Source organism: Balearica regulorum, chromosome 18 (assembly GCF_011004875.1).
Source record: "Balearica regulorum gibbericeps isolate bBalReg1 chromosome 18, bBalReg1.pri, whole genome shotgun sequence".
Taxonomy (NCBI): Eukaryota; Metazoa; Chordata; class Aves; order Gruiformes; family Gruidae; genus Balearica; species Balearica regulorum.
This window is the reverse complement of record NC_046201.1, coordinates 11,692,955-11,712,972: the sequence shown is the minus strand read 5'-3', so window position 1 is coordinate 11,712,972 and position 20,018 is coordinate 11,692,955. Positions and strand designations below refer to the sequence as shown.

Genomic DNA, 20,018 nt, shown 5'->3' with positions numbered 1-20,018 from the left:
TACACAACATTGTCTGCTGGGATCCCCAAAGACATTATAAACACTGCAGTAGTAAAAAAACCACAGCGCTAAATAAAATCACCAAGCGCAGGGAGAAGCAATAAAGCCGGGAATCTCTTTGGTTCTGGAGAGTTTACACTTTCCAAATTCATCGAACTCGGCAGAGTTGGGAGAGTTATGCAAATCTGTCTGTTAAAAATCTAACCCTCGTGATACGGCATCATGTTGTATAAAATAACTCGTCTGTTCTCACGGGCAGCCAGAAGCAAGAGACAAAGCAAAGTGGCAAGGGTACAAATACCAGTACGAACTACAGATTCCCGTGCTGGAGCACAGGGGAGGGGGGCAAGAGAAAGCAGTTATCACCTGATATCACACCTGAATTATAGCCACCGTCCTGGAAGTCCTCAGCTGAGGAATGAAAAGGAGTTTACAGAAATTCCTGATAGGTGAATCTTATCCCCACCCCACTCTGCCTCACCCCCCCCCCCCACCCCAAATCACCGCTGGCAAGTCATCGTCCCCAGCTACCTCTGCCAAGCCCTGACAGCCCTCGCTGCTGCTCTCCAACATCCGCAAGAAGTTCCCTCATCGCAACATCCATCCAAACTACTGTCTGGGCTCTGCAATCTCCCTCTCCCACCTCAAAATGGTACCAAAGCTTCTCCTTGGGTTAATTTGCAGTCTTCCAAAAAAGTAACAGAGCAACGTGATGAAGCCCAAGTGTTTCAGTCTGGATGCAGAGACACGAGGCTTCTCCAGACGCACGCCAAAGGCCACCTTCAGCCGCTGCACCGAGAGTACCGGGCCACCGGGCTGGGACCAAAGGCCATCTCACGTCTGTGGGAGTCGACGGCTGTAGAACCAGTCAACCCCAGTTGGCCATGGGGCTTGGACACACGACAGGGCTGGAGTGGAAGAGACTCTTTGCTAGACGCTTGTTAAGCCCGGCAGAAGTGCAAAGACTATAAAAAACTTGCTCCTACCCATGCTAGCGTTCAAGTCTTCTCTCTGGCTGTCAGCTAAAAGGACATCAAATCAGCACTGATCATCACGATCAAGAGATCTGGAGACGATGAATAATACAAAGGACTGTGGTGTTTATTTGCAACCACTCTGGGCAAGCAGGGTGCTGATGGCAAGGGCAGGCACGTTACCCCAAGCTCAAAAACAAGCCCATTACTTTGGGCGGGTTCAGGTCTTTTAGGTGATTTCCCAGGCCATTAGCATCACCCACCGCTCAAGCCATCCCTCCGACAGCTAACCACCCGGCCGGCCCGTGAAATTTCAAAGCTAATATTCCTTCCCGCGTAAATACACACAGAGGCATCAGGTCCTCAAGGAACGGTGTTTGCCCTTCCCTGGCGTAACCTCTGACCCTCCATTAGGACTGATGAAGGATGCTGCGGGACACGTACAAAACCCTTCCTTACCCCCCACGAATTATTTTTGTTTCCCCACGCAGGCGGCACAGGAAGGTTGGTCGGCTCATGGCTCCTAAGAAAGGCTCTCCGCGTGGGAGGGGGACTCGCTGCCGCACACGAGGGCTGACCTCCGGCGATGCCCGCCTCGCGCTTGCTGCTGCCTGCAGTTTGGCAACACGGCACAAAAGCGGCGTGCATGTGCGTGCCCCCTCCCGCCCCGGCCCCTCTTCACGGGGGGCCGGAGCTTCACACGTTAACGGGTCCCCCTCCAGACAAAGCCCGCGAGTTTCTTAATTAAGTCGAAGTGAAAGATGGCCTAAAAGCATCCCACTTACATCCTCCGAGAACCTTCAGTCTGGACTTCAAACACAGGCAGCGCACTGCCCATCAAACCGCCGCCTTAATAGCCGGTCGACGATTTTTCTCTTGTAAACGGGGAATGCCGTGCCTTCAGCCTGGCCTCTTCAGCCTCCTCTCATCTTCCCTCCAATTTTAGACATGTCTCTGGGGTATAGAGGGGGGAACAAAGGGACTGCTTGTGTGTCAGAAGCCCTCCAGAGGGTCTGCGTTTCAGTCCACCCTTCTCCAAAGCAGGGCACCGTCTGGAGAGCTCTTTAGCAGTTTTCGTCTCATTAACATTTCCATGAGGGATCAAAGAATATATTTAAAAAAAAAAATAAGTACAATTCCTGCTATGGAAGGAGAATATATTAAAAAATCTGCTCAGATGCCTTTCCCTGATCCATGGCATTATTAGTAGATAATTGTCTCTTCATGAAACCAGCTTTTATTCCCACTGAACCCCACGAAACTCTCCGCAAATCTGTCCCACCAAGCCCCCGCTCCCCCGTCCTTTTTCCATCGTCAGGGCCGGGTTGCTCTATGTTCCTCCCAAACAGAACCCAATTATTCCCTGGCAGTAAGTCACCGGGAGCAGGAATTGCTTTAGTTTTGCCCCTCTGAGCAGCTGCTCGGGGTGGGCTGGGAGATGGCTGCGGCCACGGAGCCGGGATGAATACTAAAGAAGCACTGAGGCATCGCGTCCCGCGCGGGGGGTGACGGGGTAGGATTTTTCTCCTTGGAGGAAGCAAATCAGTGAGCGTTACGTGTCCAAAATGAGCCTTTTTCTTCCCCCTCCTCGGCTAGTTGCGTGCCCAGCCACCATGAGAGCTGCAACCCACCTGAGCACCTTGAAACGGCTTCACCGTCGGTGCTGGAAGCGGGGAACCATGCCCACCGCCCCGGCCCCCGTCGCTGCAATTCTTCCCCTTCTCATTAGAAATGCCCAGCAACATCCCGCAGACAAAGCCACGGCAAACAAAGTGCGGGGAGAAGGGGGGAAGGGGAGAGAAGAGGATTTTTTTCTTTTTTTTTTTTTTTTTTTTTTAAAAGAAAGGAGTGCAGAGGAATTCTTCATTCACTGATCTGTAGAATACATTAATATCCCGAAGTGTTGGCACAGCCTCCGATGCTCAGGGGACCAACAATGCAAGCAATGACTTGGAGTCTGGGATCTTCAAATAAACCACCCCTGCTGTCATGGCCACCAGGAAAGAGAATAACAGCAATATTAGCTGACCTTCATTTTGTTGTTTCTCCAGACCTGACTGCTAGACCTCTGTTTGCCTGTTACTAGGATTTCTGGGCTGAAAAATGTGAGCATTTCCTAGACGATACAAGAGGCAGTTTATTAGGTAAATAAACCAGGCCCTAAGCAGTCGCTTCTGCTTGATAATGAGGAGGGAAGGAAAGGACCAGACCTCCCCGCACCACCTAAAATAACCCCAATCAAGGCTCTATAACTACCACGGCACGCATATTTTTCAACAGACAGTTAATGAACAAGAGAAGGTCATTTTAGCCCAGCCAACTTGTGAGCAAAACCATTTGCTCAGAAAACTACAGGCCATAAAAATCACAGCAGGCACTGTCTGTATCGTATAAAACTGTCCATCTATGGAAGGAGAAAGAAGTTTAAAATAAGCGTATTCTTTCAGGCTTCTGACAAAAGGAAGAATCAAGGGGAAAATGTCTATAGAAGAGTCTTGCAAGGAGGGCTGGGAAGGAGACCGCATGGGACACCTCGCACCGCTCCCTTCTGAGCTCATCTCCAGGAACCGGAGCCATAAACGTGATTAAATTATCAGGCAGACGACGACCCAGGGACAACAATTAAGGGCGATTTCCAAGCCTACAGCACCTCCTGCAAAAGGCTACTGCAGCAAATCAGAGGCAAGTTTTACAACGCTTCCCAACGCATCTCACAGATAAATGTAATAACCAGGCGGTTTTAGAAAGCATGGCTTGGAAAATGAAGTTTCCACTGAAACAGAGCTACTGGCACTGCTTTCCTTGCCAAAAAGGCAATGTTCTGCTGTATTTTTTTTTTTTATATAAAAGGTAAGTATCACACAGTAGCTACTGCATGTTACAGTCCAAGTGGGGATGTGGTACAAGACAACCCTAATGCATCAAAGGCCACGAGAGGCACAACCTGACACAAGCGACTCATCTGCAAACCCCGGTTCTCAGTAGAATTTCACAGCGGAGTCACCAGCACAAGCTGATCATCCTGCAGCAGAAACAAACCCCAAAGCGAAACAAACTCTTTCCAAAGCAGACAGGCTGTAGATTGAAACAGAGGATCCCACTTTGCTGCTGCAGATCCGTGCACAGGAAAGCGTTTCTGCCACCAACGTCCAACGTGGTTCGCAGTCAGGTGTGACGCTCCAGCGACACATCTCTGCTTTTATCACAAAGGTTCAGGAGTCACTGCAAGCCCCAGATCCAACACCGGTACGACAGCACCAACGTGAGCCCTGTGCGTCACCTCTGTGTGACATCCGGCAGTGCTGACGCTGAGCAAAGGATGCAAAACCTACCTGATGCCTCAGGCAAGCAGACAGCTAGCCCACCCTAACGCTGCCTGAAGGGCTCTGTTCACCAGGGCTGCACTCACACCTTCAAGCCGTGTCAGAGTGATGCTGAAGTCACGGACTGTAATCTGCAAAAACTGCATTTAAATACAGCGTTAAAACTGGGGCTGCTTTATTAAGCTCATGACTTAAAACCCTACTTTACATGCTCATGAGTTTGGAGAAGCAAATCAGGCTGCAACCGCACGTCCCACCAGACGGAGGGTGGTGGAGCACCTTCTGGAGGCAGCAAGCACTCTTGGACCGGCTCGTAGCAGCGAGTCCAACCCCACTCATCGTTACCAGATCTGAAACTGCCTTTTCCATAGCCGCACACTCTTTTACAAGCTTAAGTCCGTGAAGAAGCTCTTCCCCTGCAGTCCTAGCAGGAGGTTAGGTGGCTACGGGCGCTCCTTCAGACTGCACCTCGCCCTCTGCTAGGAGGTTGTGCCAGGTCTGGTGCTCTAGCTGCCCTCCATCACGTGAAACAGCACCCTTCAGCACCCTTCGGCACCCTTTGGCACCCGCACGCCAGCCCAAACCCGGCTCTTTGCTGGTGCTTCTGAAAATCTCCGTGTGGCTTCTCCCACCCGAGCCCCGCAGCCCTGACCCAACAAAGCTGGTTTCAGCAGCACCAAACACGGTGCTGGAGCACAAACGCTCTCCGGTTACGACTGCTCTTGCAGACACAGCTCGTCGGCACGACCGAACGCGCGGCTCCCATATGCTTTCCCAATCCCAATGACCAATCCCAGATGTGCAACATGGTTTAATTAACACTCCTGCTGGAAGCGTAACGCCTGCCATTGCAATGCTTCAAGACGAACGCTGCGTGAACGTATCTGATTTTCACCTTAACTAAATTACTTTTTTAAACTTTGGCCATCGCCCATCAGACCTGACAAGCTCAGAAGCGCAGGGCTCTCTTATTCCTCTTCCCATTTCCCCGCGGACAGTTTTCTTCCAGCCAGGGTAAGCAGGATTGCAGGAATCCTAATGTATTTTTGCAAAACAAAAAAGATTTGAGATCACAGCCCCTGTTGATTTATATCCCCAGTTTCTGGTGGAATCAACATCCTCTGTGCATCTCAGAAAGCCCTGAAGAGATGGCATAACCACTTGGTCCCTAACGAACTAATTTCTCCATTGACCACATCCTCCGTGTATTGTTGTGTCCCTCGAGCGCCTGGGGCCTGTGAAGCAGGATTCCAGATGCTGGACCCTCGCTCCGTGTTTGCAGCAGCGTCGTGCCCAGGACAGCAGTGTTGGTTGGGGTGGCTTTAGGGCAACAAGATCAAGAGAGGTTAGAAATGGCTTGCTTGGGTATTTGGGAGGCAAAGATTTAAGGTAGAATTTTAAAGTCATAAGAATCAATACAAACAGTTAACCCAGATGATTTTCCCCCTAATTTAGTTTTAACGTGGCACGAAATCCCCAAGCCAGAACACCGTTGTATTTCAACTCCAGACCGGGTAGAGCAATTATTTTGTCATTGAGCATGTTAGGAAAGAAAAAGGCAGGAGGCAAGTTTCTGCCTCTTTGGTAATGTACAAATTAACACATTTCAGCACCATTTTCAGAAATATAAATTAATGATTTAATTCTGCAACATGTACCCTTGGAAACCAAGCTGTAAGCAGTCGCCCTTGGATATTTCACACAATTCCCATTTTTTTCAATATTCAAATACAACTAATTGCTTGCCCTTTTGGAGTGATGGACAGCTTGAGCGAGCAGGCTGCCCAGGGGCTTATTTTACCACCAGATTTGTACAATCCCGCTACGTGGGTTGACAACAGCTGCTCTAAATCTCCTGATAGGTATGAACAAGCACTGATGAAGTTCAGTCTGTTTGAACAGCTGCATATGCAAATGTAATTAAGAAGATGTCTACTGCCTTTTGCTCTCCTCTCCATGCCCCCCCTTCTCCCTCTCCCCTTACTCTGTCTCCTAACGGGGACGGTTGCCATTTCATAGCTTCAGACTTGAACCCGTGCCTGCTTCACGTCTCACAACCGGGTCCCAGAAATGCCACTCTCCAGCTCCCTCTACCATCATTCAGGGTGCCCGTAAATTTAGGGCTCAGCTATCGAACAGCTGATTATTTTGCGCCCTCGATGCCCAAGCATCGACACTGCCGCTTGAAAAGCAAACCCCTTGTCAGCGTATTGCGGCAAAGTGATTTTCCCACACCGCGTTTTATGCCGATGAGGTCGTGACTGCTCTTCATCCCTTATTTATACTACGCTTGCTGCGCAGCCTCAATCGAACCACTCCGCTCGCGTCTCTATCTGCAAGAGTTACCCAGGGAGATACTCTGGGGGCGACCGCAGCCAGAAAAAGCCACATGGGAAGAGGTGACACAGGCGCAGAACCCCCCCCGGTTGTACCTACAGCAGCGATCGCTGCTTGAATTCGCCAGCCCAGGGCTTGGTGGGAGGATGGAGATGGCCACGGCGGTTCTGGAGGGTCTCAGCGCCACAGGGCGAATTCTCATTAAATGAAACAAGCTGGTTAACGAAGCCAGGACGACTGATGCACACAGAGATCCAGGTCTTTCCCTTCAAAGTGATGCTATCTGGGATACATATCCCAAAACTACACGGACTGAGCCGCGGCCGCCTGTCCAGCACCGGAGAGGAACCGCAGCATCCACACGACTGCACCGCGGAAAGGAAGAAGTTGATGTGAGCAACCCCGAGCCTGCCCGCCTGACCTCAGCAGGACGGAGGCTGGAGAGCCAGCTGAAGAAACACTAAGTAGAACATGAAACTAAATGGTAAACAGGGTAGAAAACAATGGGACTGTCCTGAAGGGAAATCAGATCAAACGGAGCTAATCAGGTTAGCCCGGTAAGATAATGAATTTTCTAGACAAAGGAAGCGTGATAGATCCCATCCACGCAGACTTCAGCACAGCACTTGATACAGTGCCATGTGGGAAATCAGTAAATGAGGATGATGGGGATTAGCAGAACTGTAAGGCCAGGAAACTGGTGAAAGGCGAAGCAGTGTTGAAAGAAGGATCAGAATGGATGGAGGTCACCGGTGGAGCTCCTCAAGGAATGGTCAGGAGGCTGATCTTATTAAATATTTTTATTAATGACCTTGGCAGAAAAAGTAAGTGTGCTAATGAAATTTGCTGATGACACAAAGTTGGAAAGCAGCATCGGCACAGAGGAAAGCTGGGACGGCATACAGGAAAAAAAATGGATAACTCTGAAGAGGAATGGAAGAAGGTTGAAATTTAAGGGGATGAAAGAGGAAGCCACGCACTTGGGACAAACAATAGTTTCTGCTACGAGTTGGAAAGAAAATGAACTCAGGTGGAAAATGTTCAAGAATGAGAAAGGCCCAAGCAAACAGCTCAAAACAAAACTGAGGCACCAACACGCTGTAAGTGAAATATTTCCAGCAGCCAGAGAAGCGTTAGAGCCGGTGGACAATGCAGCGCGAGAAGGGTCCGGGGACGCCACGGTCGGTTCTTCTGATTAAAAAAAGTTTAAGTAAAAAGAAGTGTAAGAAAGGGCTTATCAGAAAACAGAGAGATTAATTTAGGAGATTAAAATGTAAAGATGCTTGTTCAGCCCACAAAACAGAAGCCGGGAGGGAACACTGGGTGATCTCTTAGACACACGCACATTTGGGGGAATAAAATAAAAAGGGGGAAAGAACTATTCAAGACACCAGAACAAGGGTTGCACGTGGGCAACATGAAGTATCCCTGACAAGTCCAGGCTGGAAATAAGTTTATGACCATTGCAGCCTTCCAATAGGAGTAATGGGGGGGAAAAAACAAGCTTGTTCTCAGAAATTTATCTTGAAGGGATCCTATGACCCAGAAGGCTCTTCCCGTCCTTTCCTGCTAAACACACACAGCGCCGACACCACCAGGAAAGGCTGTGCTCCTCACCTGGGAAGAAATTCATAAAGCAACTCCAAAACACCTGGTTTTTTTTTTTTAAAAAGTTTATAACTGCTCAGGTCCAAGTTCTTTCATCAGTTGAATCCATTTCAACATCTCAGCATGAGCAATTTCAAGCCAAATACTGAAGTTGTGAGTACAGCAGGTGTGAGGAGGAGGAGGAGGAGGAGGCACGGAGAGGGCACGAGCTGGCCGGCGGGTACGGAGGCACCGGGGGAGCGAGGACCAGGCTGCTGGGCACACGCCACCAGCAAAGGCATCACCTAAGCACCACGGCTGACCATGTACTGCCGAATGGGAAAGCACCCTTTGGGATGCTTCTTCATACCCTTGGTCATCCCCTGAGCTCCTTCACCTGCTCCTCGGGGGCTCAGAGCTAACAAAGCAGAGGAGAAGTGTTTCATATTATGGGGAAACAAGACGGCAAGAGAACAAACGAACCAGAAGTCCTCGAGTAGCAACGTGCCGAAATTACTGGACCTGTTTGTTTAAAAGTTGTTCTGTTAACATAATTAATGAAGCCACATTTCCCGCTATGTCCCTAAGCTATTCTGCTTTGAGGCTTCTCTGCTGTCTAATGAGACTTGAGCTCACCCCGCCTCCCCCGCCTCAACGGAGCCCTTAATTGGGTCTCTCTAATGAGGATAGATGCCCAAGTAAGCTTGTAGTTACTTCATATCCTTGCGACCTCTATCTCCAACTAATTTCAGCTTCAATTAGCCAAGGGGTTCAGAAGTCAGTGGGGCAAGGTGGGAGGAAGAGCACAGGCGTAACGGGGCCGCAAACCCACCGGTTCATCCCGAAACCAGGCTCACCTCCAGCAGACCTAACCCACGCTCTCCTGGTGAAGGAAAACGAGCTGTACGAGGGGAAGAAAACACTTCAGGGAGCGCAGGTGATAACTACAGCACGAGGGAGGACGATGCACAAGGTAGCAAGACTGGTTCTGTAGGAGAAGGGGATGAGGAGACAGAAAAACCCAGATGAAACTCCGTCTTCTGCTCCATGACCGGCAGCTGCCCCTCTGGTCCTGGGAGGGTGGAAGCGCCGATGCCTTTAAGACACTGGTGAGAGCGGCGACGAGCCCAGTTTAACCAACAGATTCATGGTTCTTCTGCTAAAGTTTCTTGTCAAAGCTTTCTTGCAGGGGTAACAGCTCAGAACAAACTTTTCAACATGTAATTTTAATGCTTAAAATGGAAGAAAGTGAAGGAGGGGAAAAAATAATAAAAAAAATTTAAAAATCTGGGAAATATATAACTTGCCAGGCCAAGACAACTCATCCTGAAGCAGCACGGACAGGTGACTCGGAGCCAGGGCAGTTGTCAGAGCAGCACTGGGGAGGAATATCGGTGTAACTTCTCCGAGAGTCAGATTGCAGGAAAGGTTGATTTAATGGCACACTACACCAGCTTCTCCACTGAGAAAAAAAAAATAACGGATGGGGACTTGCTCATCTAAACACACAGCGTACGTCAGAGGAACAAACCTGAGTAACTGCCATCCATAATTTATAAAACAAATTAAATCCATGGCAAAAATAACCGTAATTAGAACAGAACGATCGTAGAATCTGGCAGGAAAAGGCCCCAGCATGCATGAATCATTATTTTCTAGAGGAAACCTTATATAATCCAAGTTACTCTGTTTTAAAACAAATTAAACCTTCCAAAAACTCCAATTAACAGGTTTGGCAAAGCTCTGTCTTTAATTCAGGTATTTTGGTGATTTGCTAAGATTAAAAAAACCTACCTGGTACCGACTAACATTACCGTAGTCTGCGCCCTGCTTTCGGCATCTCCAAAACCCCCCATCAGAAGGCAAAGGGGAGATGAGAGCATCTACCTGGGGCCGGAGGGAGGCCATTAGATTGCAATGCCATCTTGTGGAATAGGAGAAAACGAAAGATGGGGAAAAATAAATAAATAAATTGCTCAGCCGCCACTTTGCGATTGCGTATTATTTTACAGGACACAGATATTGGCCCAGCAGGGTACAGTCGGTGGTCGCTTCTTATTTTCCTCCTTCATCTGAAAGGTCAGAGGGAGGCACCTGCAGAGACACGCTCTGCTTCCCTCACGCTGCTCGGAAGGGGATGGACACGCCTGCCAGAAATTAGAGTTTGTTTTTCCTTTTTTGCTTGTTTTTAGCCTTTAATATAACAAAGTCACAATCTTCTCTGCTGCTGCCCCAGGAAACCAGCCTTCCTCCTCGGCTACAGGAGAGCCGGTGAGAAGAGCGACTTGGGTAGGATCAGGAGTAGGATCACACCGATCCCCCGGATTCCCCCCCCCCAATCCATCGTATAGGACCTGCAGATCATGTCTGACTCCATGCATCGCACGGCTTGGCTGAAACCACCTTGAATTTTTTTTTTTTCCCCCCCTCCAAAACTGGAAATTTTGAAAATTTTTGGAAAACGGGGAATTTTTTTCCAATTGGAATCGGAATGGGTGGGATGGCAGTTAGGCTATCTCTACCCAGGAAAGCCAAAAATACTGAAGGAGTCAGTCTAAGGTACTGTGGCATTTGCCGTATCATCAGATTGTTCCAGCTCAAGGGTTTGTTTGGGGAAAGTTTGTTTCCCCCCTCTCCCCTCACATCTCAGCTGTAATTATACTTCCATTTCTTTGCTTATTTTTCAATGCAGTTCTTAAGAGGACATTTTGATGGTTAAAATTTCTAAATTTCTAATTCTAATAAAAAAGTTAGTGAGAAATGCTTACTGAACCTGCACAAAAAAAAACCCCAAAGGTTTGGAAACTGGGGAGAGTGGGGACAAACAAACCCAAGAGAACCAGTGTAAAACTGGAAAGTCAGGATTGTGCCCACAGACATTTGGTAAAGGCAGCCCAATGTCTGATGAACGATTTGCACGTACATTTTGGTGAAAGCTCAACACAAATTTCTGAAATCTAAGAAATGTATATGTCCTAATATCCCTCCTAAATGCCCTGTGTATGCTGGGAAGAAATAAAACAATGCCAAGCAGCGTGCAAACGTTTGCCTGCAGATGACTGATGATTTTCAACAATAATTTCAGAAATGCAGCGGATTTGAGTATATCCCATGATTATTCTGCCGCTGCAGTCCCTGGGAGTTCCCACTGACACCAGTGTGGGGCTGCCCGGGGCCACCAAGGGAGACGGGCTGCAACCGGGACAGCCTTCCTCGGGCAGAGGCAAGGGGTGGGACTGTCAACGGCTCTTGAGTCAGCCAGAGGAATGGCATTGAAAATAAGCTGCAAATGAAACAACCCACCCGAAACAACCTGGAGGTTTCTGCCAGGGCTGTGTACGGCCAGCGGCGCGGACGCTGCCCTCTGCATCGCCTCCGCACCCAGCGATGCCCGTGCCGAGGGCCGGCCGGCTGGCGCATCAGTCACGCCGGTCGCTGGAAACGACCTCCAAAGCTTGAAACGATGTTTGCATGAGAGCGAGACGTTGAGATATTGATTAAAGTTGGATTTCATCAGCAATACTTTGATTTTATTATTATACTGGCTGCTAACAAAGACACACCCATTAATGCGTTACATTCTTGCTCGTAAAAGGGTGATTATTCCACTATTCATGCCAGGCTGCTCTGCTTGTATCCACAGCCAGTGGCTCCAGTACATGCACTCATCAGAAAAATAAAAAGACATTCTGATTGCAAAAATGAGGCAAAAACATGAAAACAGGCACACGCTGGAACAGTGGAGGCTGGGTCCGAGCAAACATCTGCGTCCCTGGGGAAGGAAGGGGTGGGCAAGGGGGGAGACTGAGCACTTCACCCCGGTTTAAATCCAAAGTGCTGAAACTAAAGAGTTACTAAAGATTTTATCAATTTAAATGAAATGTTGGAGGAGGGAAAGAAAGCACTTTGAAAAAATTACCTAGCAGGTGCCAGTTTTCCCACTGCTTGGCTTTGTGCAAGGAATAATTGTACGTACGCGGAGGGTTTTTCTGATCTTAATATACTAGTTAACTTTCAGCGCCAGGGATAAGGGTGGAAAAGGGATGGGAAGAATGCCATTAAAGCCTGCATCTTCCAGCATTATTGTTCTAAAACTCACGCTCAGGCAGAGTAGAACAGCTATCTGAGGCAATATCGTGTTTACATATGCCCAAATTGTTATGCAAACACAGGAAGACCTATTGGAGCAGAGGGAACAGGCACCGAGAGGCAGCGCTTCTCACCACCCCTTGCAGAAAAATGTTTTTCAATGTGGAAAGGGTGAGAGAGGTCACCCCCAAGGAATCCAGCCCTGGATCCTCCCAGCCTTCGCCTCTCCCATCCTCCTCCTCCTCCTCCTCTCAAATTCCCCAGCGCAGCCAGCATGGGTTTCCCAGTTAAAGAGACAGGCTCATTATCCGGCAACATTGTCTGGGGGCTGCATTTGCATGAGGAACCTGAAAAGGGGGAGAAATACCGACCGAGGGAGAGGTTGTCCTGTCTGAAACGGGATTCACTGCCTGCCCTACGCAGAAAAGGAAACCACAGTTATCAAGGGGAAAATCCAAAGGCACACAGAGGTACTCGGCATCATTCACGTGCATCCTGCGTCAATGTTAAAGATCTAAAATTTAAAAAATCGGTCCTGAACTCAGCACTCGTGCCTTTAATTCTGTCCATAGCTGGTACAAGAGAAATTGGAGACAAACGCCTCTGACAAGTCAACTTCAACCTCCAGAAGGGACCAAAGGTTTTCATCAACCTACATCAACCAAGCTTTCAAAAAGTTATCACTGATGAAGAACCAAATAAATCTCTGAAATATATCGTCAGTGCTTGAAAAGTGTCTCATTGCCAGTCCAAGCTTAGTCACTTTTGCTGCTAGATCATCACTGTGCAGAAGAAAAACTCCCCACCAGCCAGAAACCTTCTCACCACCCAGATGTGTGACCGAGTCAGCTCTCAACTGTCTCTATACTAAACTACATAAGCCAAATTTCATTAACTTCTGGCTACAAGTCACATCTCTACAGAGCAGAAGTTGTTCTTGTTAGCATTTTGAATCCTTTAGACAGTGCCAAAAATGAACCACGGACACCAAAAGTGGAGATGCCTTTTCCAGAAGGGGGTCTCTACCACCAGCTCCCCATAGACACGCTCCCCCGTCACTCCTCATGTCACTCATCCCCCAAGACGCAGACGTCTTCGGCCGTCACCCACAGCATGCTCCCAGCCATTGCTATCGAACCCCCAGTTCCTCACGCTATGGAGGAAACCTGCCGTGAGATGTATAACCCCGCCCTGGCTATATGGAAAGGGAATCCAGTCTGGCTGGAAGAGTCACCAGCGAGGATTTCATACCTGGCAGTCTGTGAATGCTACTTGGTTGACAACACAGGACCCCACCAAAAACGTCCCTGTGGCGTCGCTCCCGGCCGTGACCAGTTTGCGAGAGCTGGGAGCAAGTTGTTTTAAACCTAATTAACACATAGCACACTCATTCCATACCGCTCTACAATTTCCAATCAGAATATCGTGCAACGCCGGAGTCAACTTAAGGAAGTTAACTGTGCTAACACGCAGCAGCGGAAGACAGATTTGAGTTTGGAGAGGTGGTTTTTCACATTTTTAAAAGCAGCTGCTGTCCTTCAGGGAAGCACATCGCGCAGCCTCTGAGCGCTAGACTGCTTTCTCATCGTTTAATACCAGGGCAGGATTTGTGCTCAAGCTATTTCTTACCACAGGACGTTGATTTCTTGTCCACCATCTTCACATGCCGCGTCTGGTTGCGAAGTTTGTCGTCTGTGTTTTCCACCAGGTTAGTGAGGTCGTCGATGATCTCTGGGGAAAGAGAAACACGAGCATTAATCTCCGAGCCCCGCAGCATCACTGCTCAACAAGCACGCTCCTGCAGGAAGCTCCCAAATGGAAACCAGCTGCATCCTTCTGCCTTCCAGTATGACAGACCAGTGCTCCACATGCACTGAAAGGTCCAAATCCCGGGAAATCCTACACAAGAGACTTTGGATTCAGTGGATGGAGTATAAGATGATGGCCACCACAAAACACTAGCCAAAGTAAGAGAGTAAGTGCACATGCTACAGGAAATCTGAAATTTCAGTCCCTGGAACAGAGCATCTCAACACTCGGCCGTTGCACAGTCATTAAAACGCGTTCTGAATCACCATCTTTGTAAATGCTTTTGAGAGCGTTCGGTGCGGTCCCAGACAAGTGACCACGGAGGATACAAAGACCCCCCCGGTGAAAGTACCGAGCTGCACGGGTGCGGCAGTTCTGCCTGCAGCGCAGATGATCCTAAGGGAAAAGGCAAGCGAGCAGACTTTCTCCTACATCTATTTGTAATAGAGGGGAAAGGAAAATTTCAAGCCAACCCATCCTCAACCTCATAAAACCGATGGGACGTCCCGTCAGGGACGTCGGACCAGGTACAAGGCTCACACCAAGACTGCGTGCTGGATTGGGGGATTTTTAACACCGCAAATTAAAAGCCACATTCAGGCACCAAGTTTCCTTCTTGCTGACTGTTACGCTCTAATTTTCTTGAAATACACAGCCAGTGCTCCTTGCTGGGCGTAAAAATACATCGCGTTTGAATTGCTTTCTACTCTGCAGGTAGGAACGGCTTTTTTTGTGCATGATAAATCAGGAGGAGGACAGCAGCCAAAACCTGAATGCTATTGCAAAGCATCTTGTTCTGGTTACACTTGTAGAATTTTCCCCACTACTGATCACTGCCTTAATAAATCCAGTCTGCCTTTTGAGGCCAGGTCGGGGACAGCAGCCGTGCCAGCTGGCGGGTGCTGTGCCCTCAAGTCATCGTACCCAGGCGGATGCCAGCACATCTCTGTGCCGCAGCACTGCCGAAACTTCCAGGTTTAATGGACAGTAAGCAAAAGAAAAAGTTAGAGCGCATAGTTAGCAAGATATACCAATATTCTGTTCGGTTTTATGCGGCACAACGCTGTAGGCGTGCTGGCTGAGGGTTAAGGAAAACAAGTCCCATCAACAGGACAGAGCCTTTATTGTTTTGACAAGACGATATTTGGGAAATCTCTGCTAGGAACAAGGGGATGAGCCCAAAGAGCCCACTCCTCGCACTTCCCAAACTGCCCCACGACGCTAGAAGAAAACGTTGCGCTCACAAAGGGTAGTGCCGACGTGTGATGTTAGTTCTTGCGGCTTCTCAAGAACAGGCGTGCACCTCTGCGGCCATCAGGTTTACACCAGCACATCAGGTTTACACCAGCACTTCCAAGGGGACGGTTTCCCCCACAATTCAGCTCCCTACAGCAGAAGACGCCGGTTATGCAGGGTGCTTACGTCCTCGCTTCTTACCGAGTAGCGGGCATTGCTCTAGGTACAGAGATACAACCAGTTGGATCGCACGTATGGATAACAAAAACCAAATGGAAAATAAGCGAAGTTCTGAAGACACAAAGGAAATTTTCAAGGGCGTATGTCGCACGGAGGTTTTACTCTCCCAGAGAGCTGGGAGATTAAAGCATCATCCTTCTGATGCATGCTTTTTAAATCTGCCCCACAAGCAGTCATCTCCAGCAAATCCCTGTGTAAAACGGTATCAAAATCTAAAAAATCTCATATGAAAACATAGATCTTTCTTAAAATATGAGCTCCTGATTGATGTTCTTCAGCCTAAACCCTCTCAATATTCGCATGAAGGGAGGGCAGAGGGCAAACATCAACTGCTCCTGCGTGCAGCCTCCATTTTATCCTAGAGATCCGAACCGCTCACCGTGCCTGTGGTTAAGCAGCATCACCCCACCAATGCCACTCAATTCCAGACCATGAACTCTCCATATTTGTGAAGCTGTTTAAAATACTCAAGATTTTATCGTTCACCCTACACCAAAACACTTTTTCCCAAGTGATGGCAGGTACTTTATTTGAACCGCAGGATTTGTTCAGTTCGTAGTTCAGATATTAATTCTCCTCCCCCTTCCACCCAACTTTCCCAGGTCCAACATCTGCAAAGCCAACAACATTTTGGGGAAACTTTATCTGTCTTGCGTGATTCAGCACACAGGAAAACCAGTACAATGCTGCCTGCAAAAGCAGCCTTTCTCATGTTTGCCTCTTAATGAAAAAAAAAGTGCCGAAAGTTCCCATCGTTGTCAAGGACAAAATGATAAGCATGCTTGGGAAATAAGAGACTTTCCTTTGCCAACACTGACCAGACCCTCCTTGAAAAACATCCTGGTGAACAAGCTGTAGCTAAATGAGAACAAACGCGAGCAGGAAAATGTTCTGTCATCATTTCAAAGCCCAAGGCATTGCAATTGGGATTATGTCTAGAGCCTCTCCTTCCCCGTCCCCCTGCACAAGCCATTCCCGAACCAGAGAACGGACTGTACGGCTTGGGAGAAGCGTTTCTCCACATCTACATGTCTCTTGATACAGCCAGGTTTCATGGGAGCCAGCTGCTTCACCAAGCATGTAGCCCAAAGCCCAACAAGCAACCAGCCCTTTGACGTAGCCTCCGGTTAAGACCAGGAGCCTGCAGTGAGACCAGGAGAAGCGTTGGGGTGCTCATGGCACAGCCAGGAGCTCTGAGCAGGGGCTTCCCCTCCGCAGCTGGGCTGGGGCTGGTGTGGGGAGAAAGGGCAGGGAGGTTCTTACCCATCACCAGTTGAACCAGAAGCCCAGCAGGTTCCCCAGGCCAGAGTGCCCTCACAACCACCACCACCACCCTGCAGAGAAACATCCATCTGCCCCCACCAACCCGCTGTTGTGGTGACAGGTTCAGAGCAGCTGTCGACCTTTGTGGAAACGGAAGAATTTCTCCTCGCTCTAAAGCAAAGGAAACATAATGGGAACACATGCTGTGTAAGGCAGAGATGAAAACTCATAACAAATTTCTAAGGCAGGCAGAGCTGCTGCCAGAGAAAACTCACTCCATGGCTGAGAAAGTCCTTAGAGCACCGGCAATCCCGTGCGAGCTCTCAGTGGTCCTGAGGACCATCTCCTCTGCCAGATGACCCACCTGCAATTCCCTCCACCCTTCAAGCTGGCAATTACATTCAGGATGAAAAAAATTTTCTACCGCCTCTCATTTACCTGATTATACAAGCAGCAAGCTAAAAAAAAAGATAGAGAAACCTGAAAAAGGGGCAGGAGCGAGGTTCCCCCGCTGCGAGGGAGCAGACGGAAGAGCAGGCTGAGCGCTGAAGGGCTGCCAGTGACCTTCAAAGGACGTTTCTGTAACACTGCACTGCAAACCACATTTAAACCTGTACCGCAAATTTAGCCAAGGTCTTTCAATGAAGCAGGACACCGAAGCAGAAGATAAAACCTACTGCACAAGTCTAGTATTAAAATCTGAATAATTTAAGCCCAGCTGAAGTGGGAGAAGTTTGAAGGTTGGAGATGAGCTCAGGCAGGACCTCCTGTATCAGCAGGGACCTCTGCTTGAAGATCGGTGTTGCAGCCTTGCTCGTCCCTTTGCTAGTGTCACAGCCGTCAGCCAGGCACGTACGGTGGCTTTGGAGGTCACCAGCAGCCGAAGACGCCGAGCACGAGAGCGGCAGGTTTCTGTAACAAGGCAAAGGTCGGTGCCTGGGCATCGCCAATTCTCCTCACCTCATTCCTGCGAGGCTGCGGCAGTGAAACACCGACCCGTCTCTAAAAATCTGGATGCTTTTCCTGGTGATCAGAGCTATAAACTGTGGGCTGGAGCCCTCAAAAAGGCAGGATTTCTTCAGAAGCCTGGTATATATCACACGGCAAAAAATAATGGTGGGATTTACAGATGTGAGATCAATACGTGCATACCTTAAACCAGGACAAAAAATCATGGCAGGTCTTAATTTTGCGGACACAACAAGCCTGTCTGCAGACCTGCAGACCTTGCTCCTCCGGCTACGGCACCAGTGATGGAGAGGGCACGGGCAGCCTTCAGGGAATCGGGACCAATTCCACACAGGGGATTTACAAGCAAAGAAAACACGCAATGAGGAAACAGCGAAGGCAGCAGATGACAGGAAAAAAATGCAGGTTGATATATTCTGAAATACTTGTCCTTTTTTTTGGTTAAAAACCCCACAGCAGTGGTCTTTGATCTCAGGGAACGTGTTTTGGAGCAACACAGTGCAGCCACGCGGAGCGCAGGTCCGGGTCGGAAAAGGTGGAAGAAGGGTCCCTGTGGAAGAGACGGGAGAGGCTGGAAACAGCAACCGTACGGTCAGTCAGCCCTTGCCAGTTCCAGCTGGGGAGCAGAGAGGTGTTTACTGGAGAAAGCGTGAGCAAAGTGAGGAAAAATTCCTGCTATTTAAAAAAAAAAATTAAAAAAATTGGTGGTGTTTAATATTTTGCATTAAACTTATTTTTGCCCATAAAAACAAATACAAAAATCATCTAATCAGATCTGAACTTGTCGCTGCATCAGCTATCACAGCCAGAAAATTAAAGCTTCTAAGCTGCAGCTCAACACAAAACATTTAAAAATATTTCTCGTTGAATCACTTCACCAGTCACAGCAAGCTGAAGCACAATCAATGCGTACCGTCAACTTTTAAAGAATCAAGAATCCATTGAGCGACCCAGATCAAGACAAGAGCACTCAGAGATGCGAGCACATAAGCGTTAAACATTCCTGTTCAAGGTTTTACCGAAATGGAAAATGAAAAGCGAAGCAAGCAGTGGTAAGCACTTTCCGCTTTGCTCCATCAAGCGTGGCTTCGCAATCTCAAATGGTACAATTTAAGGTTGAGAAAGGTAATAATACCTTCATAACGTCTCTGAATTAAATGGTTGCATTGTAAGTCACACCAGCATCGCATTTTGCTGCTACTGATTTCCAGGGTCCATCCACGTGCCCATGTGTGCGTGTGTGTTCAGAAGGACCGTGCTAACAGTGACTGCCAGAACGTAAAAACCTTTCCTGAAATTGCAATGGAACAACCACCTGGTAGCAGCGGTAAGGGTGTATTTATATACATCTTTAAAGTCACATCTGCTAACAGCTAGAAAAATAAAGATTTATGCACATGACACCAAGACAAGACAGACCATAAAAAATTGAGCAGAAGTAGTTATATGTAAACCTAGGAATTTCTCAGAGAAAAGCTCATTCTTCACATCCTTTTTCCTTCGAAGACTTTGCCGCTGCAATGAAAATCAGAAACGTTCTGGTTTAATTCCTAAAACCGCTGATGCCTTCCCTAAAAAGCAGGTTCTGCTTCTCTCCAGCCAGGGCATGGATAATTTCAGAGCCTCCCGTGAGACGGGAATCCCAGACGTTAGAGCTGTAAGTCATCTCTGCGGGGAAGGGCCATACATCACGCTCCAGCTGGTCTCTTGCGTTATGGGCTCCAAACCCCGAGCTGAACCCCAGCCAGGTGCTGGAGCGATCCGCTGCGTCCAAACAGATCCTTTTGCTTTCCTCCTCCATTCCTCCTCAAAAGGGCTTCAGGCACTGGATTTGCCTCCAGTCCTGTTAAGCAGCACACCAGAGAGCACAGGTCCTCCATCACGACCACCATCTGTCTTTCCCATATTCCCAACTTCTCTGTTGACATTTCTAACAACCCTTCCTATGGGTTTGAAATCGGATTTCTCTGGCAGCCCCATCTTCTGCGTCAACTCAGCCATCGAGTCTTTCTACAGCTGCTCAGAAGTTTTCCAAGGGAACAGTTTCCACTGGAAAACCGTTTGACAGATGACAAAACCAGTACATCCCAGAGCGCTCTGCACGCCTGGACCTTCGGTGTTTCACCTCCTTGATGATGCCCTTCATGCTGACGCACATCCCTGATCAGCTTGAAGCAAATAACCAGCTTGC

At 48.5% G+C, this 20,018-nt stretch overlaps 1 protein-coding gene across 2 annotated transcripts in view; it reads right to left on the bottom strand.

Moving 5' to 3' along the window:
- STX8 (syntaxin 8) overlaps positions 1-20,018 on the bottom strand; it is a 103,816-nt gene that overhangs the window by 23,911 nt on the left and 59,887 nt on the right. For both annotated transcript variants that reach the window (XM_075770415.1, XM_075770414.1), the window contains exon 7: positions 13,940-14,041. In XM_075770415.1, the coding sequence (XP_075626530.1) occupies positions 13,940-14,041 (102 nt within the window). The remainder of the gene's footprint in view (positions 1-13,939; positions 14,042-20,018) is intronic.